This window comes from Saccoglossus kowalevskii, chromosome 8 (assembly GCF_978046115.1).
Source record: "Saccoglossus kowalevskii chromosome 8, keSacKowa6.1, whole genome shotgun sequence".
NCBI lineage: Eukaryota > Metazoa > Hemichordata > Enteropneusta > Harrimaniidae > Saccoglossus > Saccoglossus kowalevskii.
In genome coordinates this window covers 30,668,750-30,690,186 of record NC_140648.1, presented here as the reverse complement: position 1 = coordinate 30,690,186, position 21,437 = coordinate 30,668,750, and the positions used below count along the sequence as shown (strand labels likewise).

General features: G+C 33.2%; 1 protein-coding gene across 2 annotated transcripts; it reads right to left on the bottom strand.

Moving 5' to 3' along the window:
* Nucleotides 1–1,412: 1,412 nt before the first annotated feature.
* On the bottom strand, nucleotides 1,413–21,396 carry LOC100371607 (diacylglycerol lipase-beta-like). Of its 2 annotated transcripts, none has more exons than XM_006813492.3 (13): nucleotides 21,322–21,396; nucleotides 19,507–19,643; nucleotides 18,580–19,071; nucleotides 13,975–14,065; nucleotides 12,775–13,037; nucleotides 8,538–8,655; nucleotides 7,924–8,007; nucleotides 7,437–7,592; nucleotides 6,886–7,013; nucleotides 6,361–6,429; nucleotides 5,655–5,727; nucleotides 4,856–5,100; nucleotides 1,413–4,391 (listed from the first exon to the last, which is right to left on the bottom strand). In XM_006813492.3, the coding sequence occupies exons 2-13, from the start codon at nucleotides 19,599–19,601 to the stop codon at nucleotides 4,175–4,177; spliced, it is 2,031 nt and encodes a 676-aa protein (XP_006813555.2). In that variant the 5' UTR covers nucleotides 19,602–19,643; nucleotides 21,322–21,396; the 3' UTR covers nucleotides 1,413–4,174. The 2 variants fall into 2 exon arrangements, with proteins under 2 accessions (XP_006813555.2, XP_085358613.1); XM_085502487.1 differs by having other exon boundaries at nucleotides 8,538–8,637.
* Between the last annotated feature and the right edge of the window lie 41 nt (nucleotides 21,397–21,437).

The following is a 21,437-nucleotide window of genomic DNA, read 5'->3' as shown; positions in this document are numbered from 1 at the left end:
ACTAAGGCCTGAATTAACAAAGTCATCATGTACATCAAGGTTCACTCAGATTTATGAATGTAGGGCTTAGCTTATATTAATGATTGGCACCCGCTTTTTGAATTCTTCTTGAAAACCACAAGTCTGATTGCTTTGATAATATACATATATGTACCTCAGGTGGATCTCTCATTTAGCAATATCTTCAATTCTCTAATTTTTGCTTTTAAAAATCTATGGTTAGGTTGTCATTAGTGACATCATCACCCAGCACACCCAAGAGGCAAAAAAACGCCATATGTTTGTGGTCTACTTCACAGCCAGTTTTATACTCTATATTTAGGGCATTTTGCAGCACATACAAGTTGTTTTTAATCGCCAGAATTCATTCATAGATCACCAATTTCATGTACAGAGTGACAAAAGCCAGACCTCTGCTCCCCTTAACGGAAAGAGTTGCCCACCCCAGAACCCAAACACTCAAGTCCCCCTAATGTAATTGTATATGCCCCTCCAAATAACTACATGTAAAGGGTTATTTGTGAGGGGCTCTAAGGATCTCTTAAGATCATTCATCGTTTCAAATGTAGTCTTGGGACCAATCTGATTAAAATTTGATGTAGTGTACAGGCTTTAATTATTTTGGCTATAAACTTATTTTAATATGTATGTAGGGCGGAATTTAAAAAAAATCACAAAATCAAAGTAAAATAATAAAATAAAAAGGCATTAATAACAAAAGTAATAAAACAAAATTAAAATAAGTTTATAGCCAAAATAATTAAAGCCCGTACACTACATCAGATTTTAATCAGATTGTCTTGGGACTAATGTGTGGAATATGTACTAAACGTTCAACTCTTGAAAAACTCAATATTTGATTGACAATCATTTCTGTGTTCCTGTTGCATTATATTTTGCAATCATTCATTTTGAATTTGTACATATTTATATCTTTAAAAGCTTATAAATGATTTCTGAGTGCAGCTTTAACATGTAGATAATCTTGAATAGGTGATTTTCCGAACAATTGCAAGATCTCGCGAGATGCATGAAAGACGCGCGTCGAACGTCTGCTGCAAAAATCAAACGATTTGATTTTGAACTAGAATTTCTTTATTTCGCAGCTTACATTGACCGGCCGATCTTCGACAGAGGAATATTGCTTCCGAATACCCTTACTTAATCAAAATTGCCTATCATCAAATGTGGACAGCACATTAAGCATGGAAATGTCCCCGAAATACTTTCGCGTTTGTCGAATCCCACGCGATGTTTGACGCGACTACGACTCTATGACCTTTGTTTGTCCTGTTTTTACGTTCGATTTCACGCATAACGCGTGATTCTCACAGTGTACGGAAAATGGTCTATTGTGGATGTGATAGAACACGACAATCCATTCCTCACAAACAATGTAAAAACCTCACATCTAGTGTGTATATCATTTTTATATAGAATTATAACAAACAATATAACATCACAGTAATATTCAAGCTGTTGCTTCTTTACTGATAATAAACAAATGCACTGTAATGTAATACTTTGTATAGCCATGCAAAATACTGACATGCAACAACAAAAAATATGGCAGTTGGTATGACGTCAATGGACACAAAACTGTATATAATTTGCATTTAATACAAATGGCAAGAATTGGGGAACATTGTAAGGAAGACTGCACTTTATTTAACACCACCAACTCTACTGCTGCTCCATATTAAAAGGTGCTGAAATCTGTTTTAGCCATGATATTTTTTATAATAGTAGAACATTCATAATATGCAACTTTTCAAATATATTGCACATAAACATTAGCCTCAATGAAAAACATACATAATAACTAATAAATAAAAAACAACTCTGTGTGCTAAAGGTAATAGAAGCAAAGAATGAAGGCATGAAATATTTAATATAAGCCTGTTAAACAAGAAGCCTGTCACCCATTTAGCTGTTTTTTGATAGTTGCACTGTTAAAGCAATCAGATCACCTACATGTATCCAATTTTACCTAAGACGTCTCACTGAAATCTGAATTTTAGATTTCAGTGGAACACACACACGTGTGCATACATCTCCCATTGTGTACTTTGCACAAGGAAGTCAATCAAAATCACCCATTCTTATGCTACCATTAAAATTAAATAGACAAAAGTACATTAAAATTAAGATTGCACTTTATAATACATTGCACATATTAAAAATTAATTAATAATAATATTGTGGCAGAATAGTAATAATCATGCATACACATTAAATCTAATTATTTAGTTCTTCCTAAATATATATAGGTTTAGTGCTTTCACGTACGCCCTCCTTTCATTTCCCTTGCCAATAAACTATCTTGCTACCTTAAGGAGTTGTACAAGAGGCGGGGGCAGGAGTGAAAATAGTATACAAGTATGCCCTGTATGAACAATTTCAGGAAACCAAAACTGTCTGATTAATTACATTTCTACCTGTATTTTTTTGTTGAAAAATGTCAAACATTTATTTAATTTTATATGAGAATGCCACTTTGATTAATTATTTTTCATTTGTGAAGGCGAGTGCTCGAACACAAAATATTTTTGATAAAATCTGCATAAAAAGACCCTCCTTAGAATATATCAACACATTACTCATTTTACTCTATACATTATCGACAACATATGGCACAAGGTTGTTAATGTATTACACATGATTTGTAAACTCCTAGGGCACTGAATATGACTTTATGAATCCTCCACCTTCACTTTAAAGTGGATCAAAACAGAAAATACAAAGAACATATTGTCAGATTATATAAATTTAACAAAATATGTACATAGCAGCATTACTACCCTTTGGAATAATCTCTCAGTTTTGTAATCTTTGCCTACCTGGATATAAACGGTTGTCAATCATAATAATTCACAGATGGGTAGCCATTCAGTCACATGTAGTTAACTATATGTTTATGCTACATTTTCCTAGCATTCATAAATACATTGCTACATACTATAAACCTACAGCCACAATCTTGACACTATTATTACAAAATCGTAGTGGCATGCATTCAAGGCACAAAGTTGTCTTTCCTTGGTCCCTTCATAAAATGCTGCTGTAATAATGTTTATCACAAAAGAACTAATTTTGAAAAGTTTTTTTTTTTTTGTAGAAATTTTGAGTGGCCTAATGTTATGCAATGATTGTACAATGCTGATTGATTTGTCAGATCTGCTATAGAGGACACTCTCCTTAACAGATATCATTCATCGTGACATTGATCATCTTTCCTTGTGTAAAATCTGTATGAGCAGCCACAGTTTTTATTAAAATAGTACAATGCAATAGAAAGAATGTGGCTTTTATTAGAGCAACTGCACATATGAGAAATAGTGAATTTTTGGTTCTCAAAAGAACAGGTGTGACTTCTATTAGGTATGCGGCTTCTAATATAGATTTTACAAAACATTATTTGTACATCACAAAACCACCTAGTCACCAGAGAACTTGCAGGAAGGGTGTACAACAGTATGTGCCCATCTTTATGCACATAATAACATAAACCAAATATTTATTGTATGCAGATTCATTAAGAGGCAGTGGTTTTTGCACTATGCATTTGCAAGGTTTGTAATGTTAAACAAATTGATATTCCCACAACCCATCATGTTCTTACACCTAATCTAGGCAAGAGGGTGTTTGGGGAACAGGCAGTGGGTCTAAATTAATTTACTTTACCTAGATAAACCCTAATAATGTACACTTTAAGCATGGGTATGTCTGTATACTGTAAAGGGGGTAATTATTCACTGGGTTTTAATATAGCTTATTTCGCTGACTGGAAAAATGTGCTAAATTAAAACACAGTGAATATGTAAAATTTAGCATAAAACACATTATCTAAATGACGAAACCGTGAATTTAAAACCCACTGAATATGCCTGAAATAGTAAATCAGTGAAATTTAAACCCAGTGAAAATTAGTCATTTTACAGTATTGCACAAAATTATCCATTATCTCATCCCTGTGAGACTCATATTTGGCGCAGCAGCAAATTCTCCTAAAAATTTCTATAGACCCACCTCTGTCATTTATGTAAGCATATGCACTACTCATATAAAATGCAGTACCCATACATTCATCTACACAATAAATATAGTATTTTAGTGTATGTAAGCTTAAGTCATGAAAACAATGTATAATGTTAGGCAGGTATATATGGCAGGCTTAGGTTATAACAGGTTCTTCTTCTTCATCAAAGCTGTCATCACTTGTGATATGTGTTGTTTCTAAGGGCAACACTGTGGACTCTGATATCTGCTGCAAAGCTTTCATTACCACGTCTGGCATATGATCAATTACCATTCTTCCACTGATGACGATATTACTAAATGTATCAGCTCCAGCCCAAGTTGCAGAATAAACCGGTTCGCCACACCATGAGCTGCAAGATATAGTTATAAATAGGTTTCACATTATGTATATCAAGGTGTAGGATCACATAGCCATACTACTATGTACAATGTAATTCACTTTACTTTGAAAAAAACTTTTTGCGAGGGATGGCATGCATATAAATAAATAAATGTTATTGAATCTGATACCAGGGTAACAAAGCTCTAGGTGTAATTTTTGATCTTAAAATGGTAAAATGGTAAAATCGTCAGTATCAGTGTGCTTCGATTGGTGTCATTTTTGGGACTCTCTGCAGCTGTGATAACTAGAAAAACCATGTACTCTATAATTCTTTTTTTATTTAGGGTTGACTTCACAATAATTTGTCTCTGTTTAAAATTACTACCAAACTTCTAAAAGTCCTTGTTCTGCAATGTGTGCAAATTTTGTTCACCAAACATTTTCACATATTAATATAAACCCACGAGCCCAATGATTTTACAGTATGCCTACCCTGGAGTGTCTTCTACAATATGTATTATCTGGCCTGGAGGAAATAAAGGTGTGTTAGCTGAACTATCTGTTGCCTGACTGTCATCTGTTGTATAATTACGTGGTCTACTCCCTGTTGTCGCTGTTCTTTCATCCAACAGTGGTTGGTTCATATGTGGACCACTTTCTACATCTTCTGTTGGTGCAGGCATTCTCTCTGGTAATCCACACGCAGTGTACCAACAACCACCTAATAAAATCTGATACTAAATGCAAGAAAACAAACAATTTATACAAACTGAAAATCTGTATTAAAAAACTTGCTTCTATTTAAAATGATACAATGCAATAGAATGGATGCAACTTCTATTAGAGCATCTACACACATAAGAAATGATGAATTTTTGGTTTTCATTTATTCCAAAAGAATGAGTGTGACTTCTATTTAGAATGTAGCTTCTAATGCAGATTTTACGATACACGTATACCCACAACCCATTACGAATTTATGAGCTGGTGCTTTTCAAGATTCAACTAATACAATGTGATGGTAAATCTATTTCAAATACCATTGCTGTCAATACTTTGGGATACCTCAATGCTGTGTATTATAAACCCAGCAATCTGATTGGTGCATGCTTACAAGCAGTTTGACCATTTGAGATCTTTAAATCTCCAAATACTGTAAACAGTTATAATTTTGCAGGAGACAAATTGATGTGAATTTTGTGAATCAGTGAAAATTGAAAAATTTTGTACCAGTGAAAATTTTGTTTTCACGAATGTCATAATATCCTGAAATCGTGCAAAATTTACCAACCTTAGGTTGTGTGTTATTTCGAAGTACTCTCAATATCTTCTGTCTCATGTCTTCCATAGTCTGAATGCTAAGTCTGAGAATAACAAAGAATTCATATGGTTACAAATAAAGCAACAATTGTGAAGATCAAGTTCAAATTACCTGTATTAATAGGTAAACATTATGTCTCCATGATGTATTCATCAATAGAATTTATTGGGCTGTTAAACGATGTCTGGACGTGTTCGAAAGTGTTATAGACATGTGCGAATGTCTTCCTTGTTTTAATAGAAAATGTGCATCATGTTTGCATCACTTTCGAACATTCACATCGGACAAAGAAGCACTATTAATAGTGCACAATAGAAATATAATCATGTCACTGAATGCAATTGTTCTTACAAATCAAAGCATTTTTCGTTGTCATTTTGATTTGTTATCTCTATTTTTATCTACACTGATACTAGAATGCTTGTTTAAAATGGCGACACTCCCAAAAAATGTTTTGCCATTTTATTAGTAACTGGACATTGGATTGGATTGGGTTGGGCAAATAGACAAATACCTTTTTATTGCTAACTACTATGCACAATGGTGGCTATCAACTCATCATTAATCCTTTCAAAATACTGCCTATGGTAGTATAGCATAAGTGCCTGGTGAACACAAGTGTTTTCTGCAGAAATATATGTATATTATCGGTATATTGTATTATGAGTTCATTTACCTTGGTATAACATCTTTCCCAACTACCACTGATGTGATCAAGTCTTTACTATAAACACAACCTTCAGAACTACAGCAGCAAATGAAACAAAACAATGATTTTTATTTATTTCACAGATCAACAATCAATCACTACAAAAATGTTTAAAATATGAAATAAAAGTTTGATTAAATATTCAAAACACAATAATCTGTTTTTCTTTGTTTGTTTGTAAACTGTTTAGGAGTTACTCCAATATAAGGTGTAGAGCAAAGGTGGTAGTTTTTTACAACAAATATTCTAAATGGTGTTACACCTTACTTTTTGTTTTGGATTAAAACATGTACTGTATTTGCTCTATTGCATACACACACAAAAAATGTACTGCATCATTGAAATATTACTTATTTTAACCATAGTCACATCATGCAGTACTAATGGAGCTAATATGGTCATACGAAAGCGTACATAATGAACAAATTCTGGAAATGCAGATTTGAAATCATCCTTATTATCAGCCTGATTATCCCATATTGATATATTTACCTTAGAAGGCCTCCTGGTGGGGAGTAAGCATAGCAGTGAAGACCAGGCCATGTATTGTGTAACAAAATCGTGAGTAGAGCAGCTGTTCCAGCACCTAAACTATGACCAACTATGATAATTTTATAATCCTGATAATAAAAAAAAATATTTAGTTGGTAAGAAACCTATGTGATGTTCCATTACTATATGTCACTTCATAAATGCCTGGACAATAACTACAATTACCGGTATGTTCATATGGTAGGTAGCCTAGAATGTAGTCTTAGAATTGATGTGATGTTTCATTATTGTATGTCACTCCATTAATGCCTAGGCGTAAAACTATATTTATGTTTATATGGTGAGTAGAGTAGAATGTAACCTTAGAATTTATGTGACGTTTTATTACTACCGTATATGTTATGCACAACCATGCTGCGATTACCAGCAATGTACGATAAACAAATGTCACAGTATGCAGTAACCTATCAACACATATCACTATAATACCAGTAATATTTACATGGGAGTGTCACCACTAATTGTGCAGTGAAATGAAATGTACAACTTACAGGTGCTTCTCTGAATGCCCGTTCCAGGATATGTTCATTTTCTAATTTATTTTTGATATACCTAGCAGCTTGTAGTATACCTTTATGCGCACAAATATGTTTCATTGCGTCGTTATCAAGTGAACAACAACCAACTGTCATATCCGTTAAGGCATCCTATTAAAATAAAAAGTTTACAACATGTCATAACATCATAAACACATAGCATTTTTAGGTAGATTGGTCGTAGAATTTCACTAATCAGTTTAAAGGGATAGTATTGTGATTATCCTGTAAATGCATTAATTATGCGCAGGTTTTTAATTTTGTTATTTTTGTGGATAAGTAAAAGTCGGCAAATTAAATGTGAACATGTTGAATAACAATAGAACTCATTGTTTCCTTGCCAAGTTTGTTAACTTTAAACCCAGTGAAATTGCTCAAAACATCAAAATAGTAAATGCCAGTGAAATATAAATGGTTTTACAGTATGTAACAAATGACTTACTTTGAGAGACAAACTGCCTCTAATTGATATTATAACTGCCAACTGTGAATGATCCAAGGCAACAAAGAATGGAATTTCATAAACCTGAAATACACAAAAAGACACATGTCTAATCAGTCCCTTACTGGGCTCTACTGAACAGTGTATGCTTTTGTTAGTCCCTGTTCTGACAAGAGATTTGGTCTTGTGTACAACTACATGTGTGTGGTCTTTCATTTCTAATACATAAACAAAGAGCAAATTTTTAAATGAATGCATTGATTTATTTTCATGAGTTGATTGAAAATTAAAACTAATAACTGAAGAACTTTTTGGTTTTTTCCATATATGTACTGTATATCACTCAATGGGAAGAGTATCTCCAATAAAAACGCACATGAGGCAACAATTACAATTATAGTATACTGGAACATTAAAATATGACTTATTTTGACCATTGACACTTCATTACTTCAACAGGCATGCATTGATTATGTTCAATCTGTTCAAACAAAATTAATTAATTCCAGCTTATATAAACTTTAATACAAATACTATATATTTTGTTGTATTTTGTATTATCATTTTGTTATACTTGGTATTATTATTGTTATATTAATAATAAATATACTTACAGAATTATGAAAATTACAATAAATGATGTCACAGTCTTTGAGACCAGTGACATCTTTTAATGCTGCTGTATTACACTCACAACAATTATCTTGTGATGAACTACAACAGCAGACACATCTATAATCAAAAATATCAAAGTCAATGTCATCACTCTGGCTGTTAGGTATCAATTAAGAGACACCATCAAAACATTGATGTAGGATAAAAATCAAGCCCCACCCCCTTGCAACACCACGTTTTTCATCATAATAAACACATTTCATAATTGGTTTATCATTTAATCAGTGTGTGTCAAAAATAAACAATATTTTAAAATATTAACAACCATATCACTTTAAAACTTAGATTCTTAAAAAAAAAATAGATTTTATACTATGAATAAGAACTCATTAACAAATACGATTGATATTGTTTGGGACACCCCATCTCCAATCACCATCTGAAGAAATTAAATTTGTTATCCAACATCAATCCTTTGATGTTGTCCGTAAATGAAAGACACTTAGAGATAGCCATATTAACATTAGCCTTAGTCCCCCCTCCCCATGTTTCTACATACACTCTAATAATTGACACTTTAATTAAAGGAAGCATACTTACAAACAACATCCAAGATAGCAGCAAAAAAATAAAAGAATGTAAAAATAAATTACCACCTGCTCAGCTTTAGTATTACATTGACACAATTTTGACAAACACATGTCTAAAACATAGCGAAAACATCAAAACCCTGCCCAGGCGATACAGGCTTGTATAAAAACAAATTTACTAAAACAGCACAGTTACAATGTCATGGACCCTAAAATTAAGAAACAAGCCAGTTTATCATAAAAATATCAGTCACAGGTATCAGGTGTGAGCTAAAGGCCGTACATGTCTCAAATAGTATTTCCACAGAATAAAACAATTACTCTTCAATTGAAATTGAAATTGCCTTGGTTTCAATAAACGAGTAAAATTGAACTTAGTTTCCTGTAAGCACAAGCACTCAATGCAAAATGATATTTGCCATATTTTTTGGATACACATATTGACCTGAAACTGATAGGTCAATCTAATAATTAACCAATCAGAATGTTCAAAAATTATGAATTTCTGAATAACACAAAACATGATCGTGTGACATTGTAATTTGATGACAAAAATGGACTGATTTAAAAACAAAAAAAAACAGGAAATTAGTATTTTTTGGAAGGCAAACTGGGCAATGAAGAAGCATTTAACACTAAACGGTAATTTGACACTAAAAAGCTCATTCTCACAATTGAGTTTATCCATTTATGCTAGTCACGATAAACAGTATTCTTGTCAACAACAAGAAAAGATAAATTTGGTACCAGGAAAAAGGGAAATGTTCCCAAAATGACGCCTAAATTATAAAAAATACAGTAATTAGTTGTCTCAAAGCCAGAAATGTGTTAATATTTATTCATAATTAAGCAAGAAGCACCAAAATTGCTACTAGCGAATGAGTATAAATGACAGAGGCATGTGTGTGTGGGTTAAAATAATAGCATAAGCATACAATAATATGCAAGAAAACTTTTTTCCACCTTGGAACTAAAGAACAACACAGAATTAACAAGTCATTGTCAATGACACGTCCCCGTTCCGTTCATATTTGAGTGACATATACATTCAAAGCAGATCATGACCGAAATGCACCTGCATATGTACAACACATTGTGCTAAATCTGAACAAAATCCATCCATGCATGACTGAGATCCGGTTCTGGAATTGTGAAAATACGCGATTTTGATGCATTTTCGGCCTTAAAATGGCCCCCATTTGGCTATCGTTAATGAGATCATGAAACAAATGCACATACATATTTGTGACATGATGTACCTTGTGTGTGTGAAGTTTGAACTTGATCAATCCAGACATGTCTCGGATACGGATCCAGAACTGAATTCTTTAAAACAAAATGGCCGCCAGTCGGCCATTTCGAACTTGATCCGAAACAAGCAGCCTGTCGGCTGAGATAGCTCCGCTGTTAGCAATGCACATGGCAATTAAAGAACAGAAGATATCATTAGAAAATGAACAAATCTGAGAGAGGTCCACATGTAGTACCTATATGTATAATATATCAAAGCAATTGGACTTGCGGTTTTCAACAAGAAGTCGAAAATATCACTTTTTACGAAAAATTACAAAAATATTCATCAAAATTAGAGAATTAAAGATATCATCATGAAATGAACAAATCTGAGAGAGGTCCACATGTAGTACCTATATATGTAATATCAAAGCAATTGGACTTGCGGTTTTCAACAAGAGGTCGAAAATATCACTTTTTACCAAAAATTACAAAAATATTCACCAAAATTAGAGAATTGAAGATATCATTACAAAATGAACAAATCTGAGAGAGGTCGACATGTAGTACCTATATATGTAAATATCAAAGCAATTGGACTTGCGGTTTTCAACAAGAAGTCGAAAATATCACTTTTTACGAAAAATTACAAAAATATTCATCAAAATTAGAGAATTAAAGATATCATCATGAAATGAACAAATCTGAGAGAGGTCCACATGTAGTACCTATATATGTAATATCAAAGCAATTGCACTTGCGGTTTTCAACAAGAAGTCGAAAATATCACTTTTTACTAAAAATGACAAAAATATTCACCAAAATTAGAGAATTGAAGATATCATCATGAAATGAACAAATCTGAGAGAGGTCTACCCAAGGTACATATACACCAAGTATCAAAGCATTCAGGCTTGTAGTTTTCAAGAAGAAGTCGAAAAAGTAAAACATTGACACGGACGACGACGACGGACGACGACGACGACGACGACGGACGACGACGACGGACAATCACTCATATGATAAGCTCCGCTCGACAAAGTCGACAGCGGAGCTAAAAAAAAATGACGTGCATCAAGGTCCTATTATGTTTAATGTATGTACCAAATTTGAATGAAATCCGTCCATGCATAACTGAGATCCGGGTCCGGAATGGTGAAAATGTGCGATTTCAATGCATTTTCGGCCTTAAAGCGGCCGCCATTTGGCTATCGTTAATGAGATCATAAAACAAATGCACATACATATTTGTGACATGATGTACCTTGTGTGTGTGAAGTTTGAACTCGATCAATCCAAGCATGTCTCAGATACGGATCCAGAACTGAATTCTTTAAAACATAATGGCCGCCAGTCGGCCATTTCGAACCCGATCCCAAAAAAAAAATGACGTGCATCAAGGTCCTATTATGTTTAATGTATGTACCAAATTTGAACAAAATCCGTCCATGCATAACTGAGATCCGGGTCCGGAATGGTGAAAATGTGCGATTTTGATGCATTTTCGGCCTTAAAATGGCCGCTATTCGGCTATCGTTAATCGGATCATGAAAAAAATGCATGTGCATATGTCCCATATAATGTGTGATGTATGAGTGAAGTTTGAACTTAATTGGTCCATGCATGTTCGAGATACAGGTGATCACGGACGCACGGACGGACGCACACAGGGCAAAACATAAGTCCCCGTTTTCGGACTGCGTCCGAACGGGGACTAACAAGCATTGATAATGCATAGTCCCAGTTTAGCTGTAGTCGATGTAAATGCCAGTTGGCCATCTTGGACCAAATCTCAAAAAAATAGTGACATGCACCTATAACCCAATATGATCACCACACAAACAGTTCCTGACACGTTTAAATATCAGAATTTAGCAAATTTGAGGAACAAAATGGCTGCCAGTCAGCCATATTTAATCAAATCATAACGAAAATTGGCATGCATATGTAGGTCATTTTACATTGTCTGTATGCCACGGACGGACGAAACCCAAATTAATAGTCTCCATTTTCGGACTTTGCCAGAACGAGGACCAACAAACTATTCAACTTATACCTTGTACTTACAACGTAGTGAGTGTATACAAGTCATGTTCTATTGTAGCTGTTATACATGTTCATACATGTGTGTTCTTATTTTCTGCTTATATGTTTAAATATTGTCATATGAACATCTTATCAAATGTTACAAATGAATAGCCATCACTAAAAATAAATAGCTATTATGAATAGTTGTTTTAAGGACAACAATTACCAAATATTATCTATTATGTATTATAGTTTAAACAAATTGTGCAATTTTATTTGGTGAAAGAATATGAAAGTTGAACTGCTCAATAGATAATCAAAAGAAGAAACAATTGGTGCTCATGAACCTTACCATATATTATGAAGTAAGAATGAATGAGCTCACCTGCAGTTTTTAAAAAGTTGACATGTGCCGCACAAGGGATTAGAGTAGACGTATAAAGGCCATCCATATGATGCCACTGCATATTTCATGTAATAAGCAACATTTTGTATATCGATATAGGGTGAGATAGGAGGACGTGGAAGACAAGGATAATCTGTAGTAACTGGTGGTGATGATGCATTACCAACTTGTTCCTGAGCTTGTTGTTCCAACTGTATTAAAGCAAGGCCAGCAGCAATATCTGAAGGCACAATATCAGTACCCTGCAAAAAAACACATTCAATTATGTATATTTATATCAAATTGAAATTTATATTATATTTGATAAATATAATATTTATATATATGTGAGAATGCATTAGATAAGTGTACCGGTCACCAGTAGCATAGTGGTTGTTGCATTAGACTGATGATTGGCAGACCCAAGTTCAAACCTACATGTACCTTAGGTTGAACACCAAAAACGATAGACCCCCCTACCCTGGGTGGGTGTGCCACAGACTCTATGGGAAGGCTAAATCCAACTACGGGGGAAACTTGGTTAAAGCTCACAGGTTGTGTTTGCCCTGGTCTGGTTGAAGCCAGGATTGCACATTATGATAGAAAGTCACATCGTCCCAAACTGGAATATGGTCTCTGTGAAAAATGCACTATGCATGTATGTCAGCACTTGCAATTTGCAAATTAAAAAAAAAAGTCAGGAAAGACTACAGTGACATTTAATGATGGATCTGTCACCTGGCACAAGAATCTGAAAAAAAATAAGTGTATGCAAATCTATTATCCATGCACAATGATTTTGCATGATTTCCATGTGTAATCCTTCTATCACACAGGGACAGTAGATATAATATCAAATTTATTTCATTCCAATAGCATCACAGAATGCTGGGAATGATTTGATTGTGTAAACAGAAATAAACTGAAATATCATCTTATTCAAAAAGGCAAGTAACATGTGATACACATTCTGTAAAGGACACAAAAAAGAAAAATCTGAGATGAAAACCAACCACTTCTTCTGCACTCATATGTTGTCTTATGATTTTGAGATCTTATTTATCACATATCGAACCAGTTGCATACTATTATCTTATAAATTCTTGATATCTATGTGTTTTTTATAAAATGCCAGCATATATATATATATATATATATAAAGTGAATACTGATAATTCATCAACAATATAATTTTTTTACCTTGAAAAACCCAGTCATCAATTCAGCAGCATCACTAAACGCTGTCTGCGAATTTTCATCAAAGCCAGCACAACAACACAATAACTTACACCTAGAAATCAAGATAAAATATACAATATTTAAACCACACTCAATTCATAAAGTTCCATAGTTGTGTTGTGTTTAGGGATGATGTATAAATGTAGAGATGTATGATAGTGAGGAACCCACAGGGGGGTAAGTGGGGAATTCACAGTAGACAACTTTCCTGGAATAAGCGGGGGTGGAGTGCAGAAATACTTTGTCATGGCAGTTAGCTGATAGTCGATGGAAGGGAATTTTATTTTTGTGAAGTTGATTGGTACACGCAGAAGCACAATATCATGCTTGTAAGTTTACGTTACACTCCAAAACAGTATGTGCATATGTCTGATTTAATATGTCTGATGTATGTGAGAAGTTTGAACCTAACCAGTTCAAACGTGTGTGAGATACTGCAAACAAACAAACAAATAAATAAATAAAAGTTTAATAGAGAGAAAATATACTAAAACACATACACAAGGCAAAAATTAGAGTACATGTAATATAAATGCACGAACAATGTGGTCATCAGTGGTTACATAAACAATTAATTTTTTTTTATGTTTCTCAATTAACAATTATTAACACCTGGTTCTCATGATAAGCAGTATATAAATGTCTTCATTATGAAAACTTATTTCTAGTTTAACAAATGTTTTATTTTGCCCAAGTTTTAACCAATATCTTGATAGACATTTTATTTTAATTGTAATTGTAAAATTAGATCAAAATTGTTTTAGCTATTGTAACCAAAAAAGGAGGATAATTTTTAGTAAAATTTCATCAATATATTGAAAAAAAAAAGTTTGTGCTGGAGATGACTAGAATAAAGACAACATTTTCATCTCATACATTGTATATACTGTAAAATACTTTATTTTATAACTGGATTTAATTTTCGCTGAATAGAGTTTTTTGGTGTTTTGTATGGAATTTATTTTCATGGATTTTTGACAAGTTGAATGTAAAATATAGGAAAAAGGTATATTCGCTGGATTTTATTTTCACTAAATCATTCCTTCAGCAAAAATTAATTCCAAGTGAAAATAAAGTATTCCACAGTATTTCTCTTCATCTATGGGCAAGGTAAAATAGAAACAACATCACTATATTAAACATGTGCTACAATTTAACTTTTACACCAACTGTTCATAATTCCTAAGCACCATAGTAGTCATGCAACACATGTTTAAATTCTATGTAAACAATGTACTTTCAATGTACACGTAGCCTGGGATGCGAACACTATGCAGTGGGATGACTCAATGGTGCTCCAAATTTACAGTACCTTATTCTAATTTGATTCGTTACCTCTCTGGAACAAAACATTCTGAAACAGCTTTTCATCCACTAATGGTTTGACAGATTGTGCAATAATAAGAGAAAAATGAAAGCATACCAGCTAATACAATTTATTATGAAGGTTTCATTTTCACATCAGCTGTCAAAAAATGAACTCTGCTAATTAAAAGCAGCAAAACAATGATGCAACTAAAGCATTACTGAAACAGGACCCGAGACTCCAGAGAACTGGATAGAAAGAAAGGAATACAGTTACTGTACTAATGGCTAACTACCGATAAAAAGGAATAATAGAATCCTGATAGGTCAAAATTCAATTTTTCTTCTTTTCATTCTTAGATACTGCAAACCACTTCAAGTGAAAAGTTTTCGAAAATGTTATGAGTCAGTAAAAATGGTAGAATTTTATAATTTGTTACAAAATGAAATGTCAGTGACTACGCAAAATTTTTATTGCAAGTATGCCATAAAATGCAGAAATTGCGAAAATTCAAACAATTTAAAGTATAAGCATTTAAAATAGAGAACACATAACCAGGGCTAAAGCAACACTCTATCACAACAACTGACAGTTGCACAGAAAAGGCTAGCAATAGACCATTTTCCGTACACTGCGAGAATCACGCGTTATGCGTGAAATCGAACGTAAAAACAGGACAAACAAAGGTCATAGCGTCGTAGTCGCGTCAAACATCGCGTGGGATTCGACAAACGCGAAAGTATTTCGGGGACATTTCCATGCTTAATAATGTGCTGTCCACATTTGATGATAGGCAATTTCGATTAAGTGAGGGTATTCGGAAGCAATATTCCTCTGTCGAAGATTGGCCGGTCAATGTAAGCTGCGAAATAAAGAAATTCTAGTTCAAAATCAAATCGTTCGATTTTTGCGGCAGATGTTCGACGCGCGTCTTTCATGCATCTCGCGAGATCTCGCAATTGTTCGGAAAATCACCAATTGTGTGAAGAACAAAAGTTACTATAAGGGAAGCATACTGGCATGAACCATGAATTAAAAACAGCAGTTGTAGTGTGTGTTAGTTATGCATGTCAAAACCTGACTATTTATTTTTTATCTGCATGAACTAAAATCCCTGTATGCTAAGTTATTTTAGATTCTGCTTGGAAACATGATGTTCCATGTTTGACATTTGCTCAGATATAGAGTCTACATAAATGTACAATCGAGGTGCATGCATGCAAGTATTAAACTACCAGAATGGCATCCCAAAATATTAAAATGAAAATCACATTTCATATTTACAATGTTCATATAATATTGCACCTCTGTATAAGTATGAAATTACCGGTAACCTTTTGATTTCCAAAGTTTTCCCAAAAATGTCAATCAAAATCTGTAGCCAATAAGAAATTAAATACAGTTGGTCCAAAATTAACAAAGAATTGATAGATAGATACATAAAAATGTACAAAGTGTTGCACCAACATTTCGCAGAAAAATTACTTGAGTTCACAAGAACATCTACAGTGAGATACAGTTTTCCCACTACTGTATTTTCCACTATGATTAATTAAAAAGGCAAAAGAGTCAAGATAATGTGTAAATATACAGGAATAACTAACTTAATACATTATTTATCACTATGATTAAAATCATACTCTTCATAAATACATGTACAAGTGAAAGTTAAATATATAATTATAGCCCTGGGATTCAATGGCTTTGCAGCTATCACAAAGCAAGTGACAGAATTAACTACCAGCTGTTATTTCATAGAATGTTTAAATCTGAGCTGAAAAGCAGTCTTATTCCTGTTCTATGTGCTATGTAACAGCATGTATTCTTTTGACTCGTAAAATTACAATGTATGAACTTCTTTGGGCGATTGGAAGGGGGTTAGGGGGTTCTATGCTATCTCTGTCATTAGTGAATTGATTTTTCGTTTTTTAAAAATACTAAATATCTCAAGAAGAATTAGTAACAATGACATTATAATGTATACTAATTTTTTTTTTTTATTTATAGTTTTCACTTATCACATCTACCAACACTCAAAAAAAATCCGGAGTGCATCCAGGGTCCTGGCTACATTAAAACATTCTAACCAGCTATCTGTTTATCAATGTTTCTGAAGTACGATATACCAAACATTTTTTTTCATTTATTTATTTATTTATTTATTTATTTATTTATTTATTTATTTATTTATTTGGTACTCTTCATAACCATTTCTATTGCTTCATCAGCCAAGACTTGTATTTCAAAATCATATTTAATCAAGAGAGTCTATATATAGTAACAAATAATAGTATTCACTCATCATTCAAAAAAAATGTTCAGAGATGATGAAAATCCAGTCTCCACATATGATTGGCATGTCTGTATTTAAATTGAAAGGCATGTGCATTGTGAAACTACATGTAAGAATATATTTGAACACAGATGTAATTATTGTTGCGAGTTTTGTTAGTGAGTGTATGTTTTCATTATGTAACAATTTTAACTCCTTCCGAGGAGTTTTAAACGTTCTTTAATAATTTGGTAAACTAGTAGAAATTAATCAAGAATACATATGATTTGTCAAAGTTTGTATTATTTCCATGAATGAAAAGGGTTATAGTAAATTTTGTAAGTTAATTATCAATACTCATTATTTCTTGATCACTTCATTATTTATTATAATTATTAGCATTTTCCAAATTTTTAATAGTTTTTTACTTCCTTTTTTACACATATGTGAAAGAGATTACATTATTATTATACAATTGAGTTAGTTCTCCTCTGTATATATATGCACCATGTGTGACAGCTTAAATTACTTAACGGTAAACTGATGTATTTTCATGCCAGACACATTTCCCGAAAACCATTTTCACATTTTTGTGAAAAAAACACAATATTTTATAGCAGTGAATAATACATTGGAATCTATAAGACGTTGTCAGATGTAAAATAATGTCATTCCCATATATGCCATCAAAGTATCATCATGAAAAACTATAGCAAGTTACAGTAAATAATATCACACTTTTGTGAAGAAAATATCATGATTTGTTCCAGAGAGGTTTGCGACGCCCATACAGCAGTGCAGCAAACAGAGATTTGTTACGATTGGTATTGTTGCACAGTAGTTTCAGTGACATCATCTATGTTACATACCATGTACAGTTTTATAATACCCATTTTTATTCAATGTCATGTGACTAGCTGCGTTCTAGCCAATCACAGCATGTGTTACAACAGTGAGACATGACAATAAAATATACATAATTACATACCTATTTTCCCATAATCTATGAGCTGCCATGTGAGCACTTTGCCGTAACTGCTCAGCTTCATCTGACTCCAACTGTTCACTATCTTTCACCTTCACGTGAAGTTTTCCAAGCGGATCAAACACTAAGCCAATACCAATCATTACAAATATAAGAATGATCCAGCTTGAAATGACAGCCGCTTTCACGGTATTTATTACAGTTGAATCACACATACTATTCTCCTTAAAAGCCCATCGTGTTCCAATTATAGTCCAGATTATTTCTGGCACATAAAGCAGTAATCTAAAATACAGGAGTATGGGTAAATGTCTTCTTGGAACGGGATTCATTATAGTACCTTGCATACTACAATATACTATGACAATTTCTAGTGTTATGACAATGGCTAATAGTATAAGTACTCCTGTTAGGTATGACAGCAGCACATCTCCACCGTCGCAGTGCACCAAGTCAGCATGGTGTACCTGATACACAACTGCTATGGCAACGATCCTGAGAAAAAAACATAATATCAACAATTACTATATGGATGAATTATTCTAGACGAAACAAGTCATGTGTAATGTAAACAGTATGTTAAAGTGCAGCCCAGGCATAACTTAAAGGGCGGTAGTCGTCGAGCGGCGCATGTACGACATTTGTGTTGATAAACATTGATTTTCCCACAATGCAATGCATTTTTATAATGAAATATTGAGTACGAGTTTTGCCCTGGGTGCTACTGCACTAAAACACCAAAACAAAATACTTAATTTAAGCATGGTAACAGTTTGTATTAGTTGGTGTGCACTACAGTCAAAATCGTCATTTTTGTTTATATGAGACCATATCTCGAGAAATGACGTGTATGTGTTGTATGTATGCAGTTGTAATTTGATGGTCTGTGGAACTTGCATAAATTTGTTTCAGATAATAAGGTGTACTCACCAGGCAAGACGAATAACCACTGAAGACATTCCAGGAAACACCAAATCATCACTACCAATTTCCCATCTCCTACCACATGCAACCAATCCAGGCATGATTGCAATTTATGCTAATGTAATTCACACATGTAATGCTTCCTAGATAAAAGAAACGATAATACTGGTAGCATGAAAAAAATGTGACAATGAACTCATTCAAATATTGAAATCTGGAAAGTCAACCCAGTACTTGGATTTTCATTGAAAAAACCACTAAGTACAGCTAAAATAGTCTATTATTTGATTTTGATATATTTTTATTTTAAGTTTGATCTACACTGTAAGATACTTCCTATACTCCATCCAATTCTCATCAGTAATTAATTCATATCCACTTGTACAAGGTCAAGTATAAAACTAAAAAATAGTCATTACTGCAGTAAAATTGATGTTTAATTATTATTGATTTTAGAGTGAGTAACTTCACACCTGTTTTTAATATTTACCTCTAAATATTTTTATGTGTTCAGGACACAGTCTTAAATTCTATACTAAATGTAAGTGTTATCAATGACACAAATCATGCAGTACCTAAGTTTCAAATATTTCTCAACAACCTGTTTTAGTCATCAGTTTATTTTTGTTCATATCCAATAGAGTACAGCACCAGCATTTTACTAACATGTTTGCTATAATCTTTTATATTAATACTTAATTTGATTATTGATTAACAGGACGACTGAAATGACTTATTAAATTCCCCATGAGATGTAATATATTAGTGTAAGAAATTAATTGGTACATGTAGTCACTTAAATAAAATAATGCATTAAGTACATTAGTATATACAGATTATCATTTTATTTTGTCTGACATTAAATAGTGACACAAACATGCAAGGTACCCACATGTAATATAGATTGGCAGTAGTGAACAATAAACTTGCATTTGTAATCTAAAGCTAAATATCCCTTCCCAGATTAGATTTAGAGTTAGTAATCATTGTCTCAAAATTGAAACTGGCAGACTTAACAGATACCAATCAATTCTAGAACAAGTGACAAATGTATACAAAACAAAGTTGAAGATGAAAAACACTTTGTTATGAATTGCCAGCATATAGGGCACATAGCAGAAATTCATATTAATAATTTTGGAACCAGTAGTAAATGATAAATTTATTTCCATTATGAGCAGCTGACACATGTCACTTCCATAACTCAATTCATTAAGACCATCTTAATAATACCAGACTGAAAATCTTCTTTCTGTATTTAAAAATGAGTTAAAAGCTGTTTTTGTTGTTTTACTGCTGTTTTTTTGTTATATTTTGTATGTCCATTTTTATCTTCTCCGGGAGATATTATGAGTTAATAAATACTATTATTATTCCGTATGTCCGTGTCCGCGAAAAATCGCTGAAAGACCGAATGACATTACACATTCGTAATGGTAACGTATCAATGGATGCCTCGTAACGTTGGAACACGTGAATTTTAATGTATATATATATATCCCAGTTCTTGGAATAATTTCTTAGAATGCAGTGGAGAAGCAAATGCAAAATCAACTTTGCACATGAACTAATATAACCGACGACAGTGTACTTGTACACTGCCCGCATAATACTAGTTCATGTACATATATGTTCACAAATACATTGGTCACCAATATTACCCTTTTCACTTTCAAAACGAAAATTAAGAATCTCACTAGTCACCCAAGAACGAGATTTCTCGTGCCACAATGCAACACCTTCACGGACTGTGTCTGTGCAACATCTGAGGTGTACGGACGATATTGTCAACCATTTGAGAAGTAATGAAAATATTCTTACTTTCTATAATATTCCGTGTCGCGTTGTCACCATTTTATCATCCACAATATACAGATATTAGTAGCCATGTTTAATATTCACAACAGGAAGTGACGCAACGAACACACCATTACGCA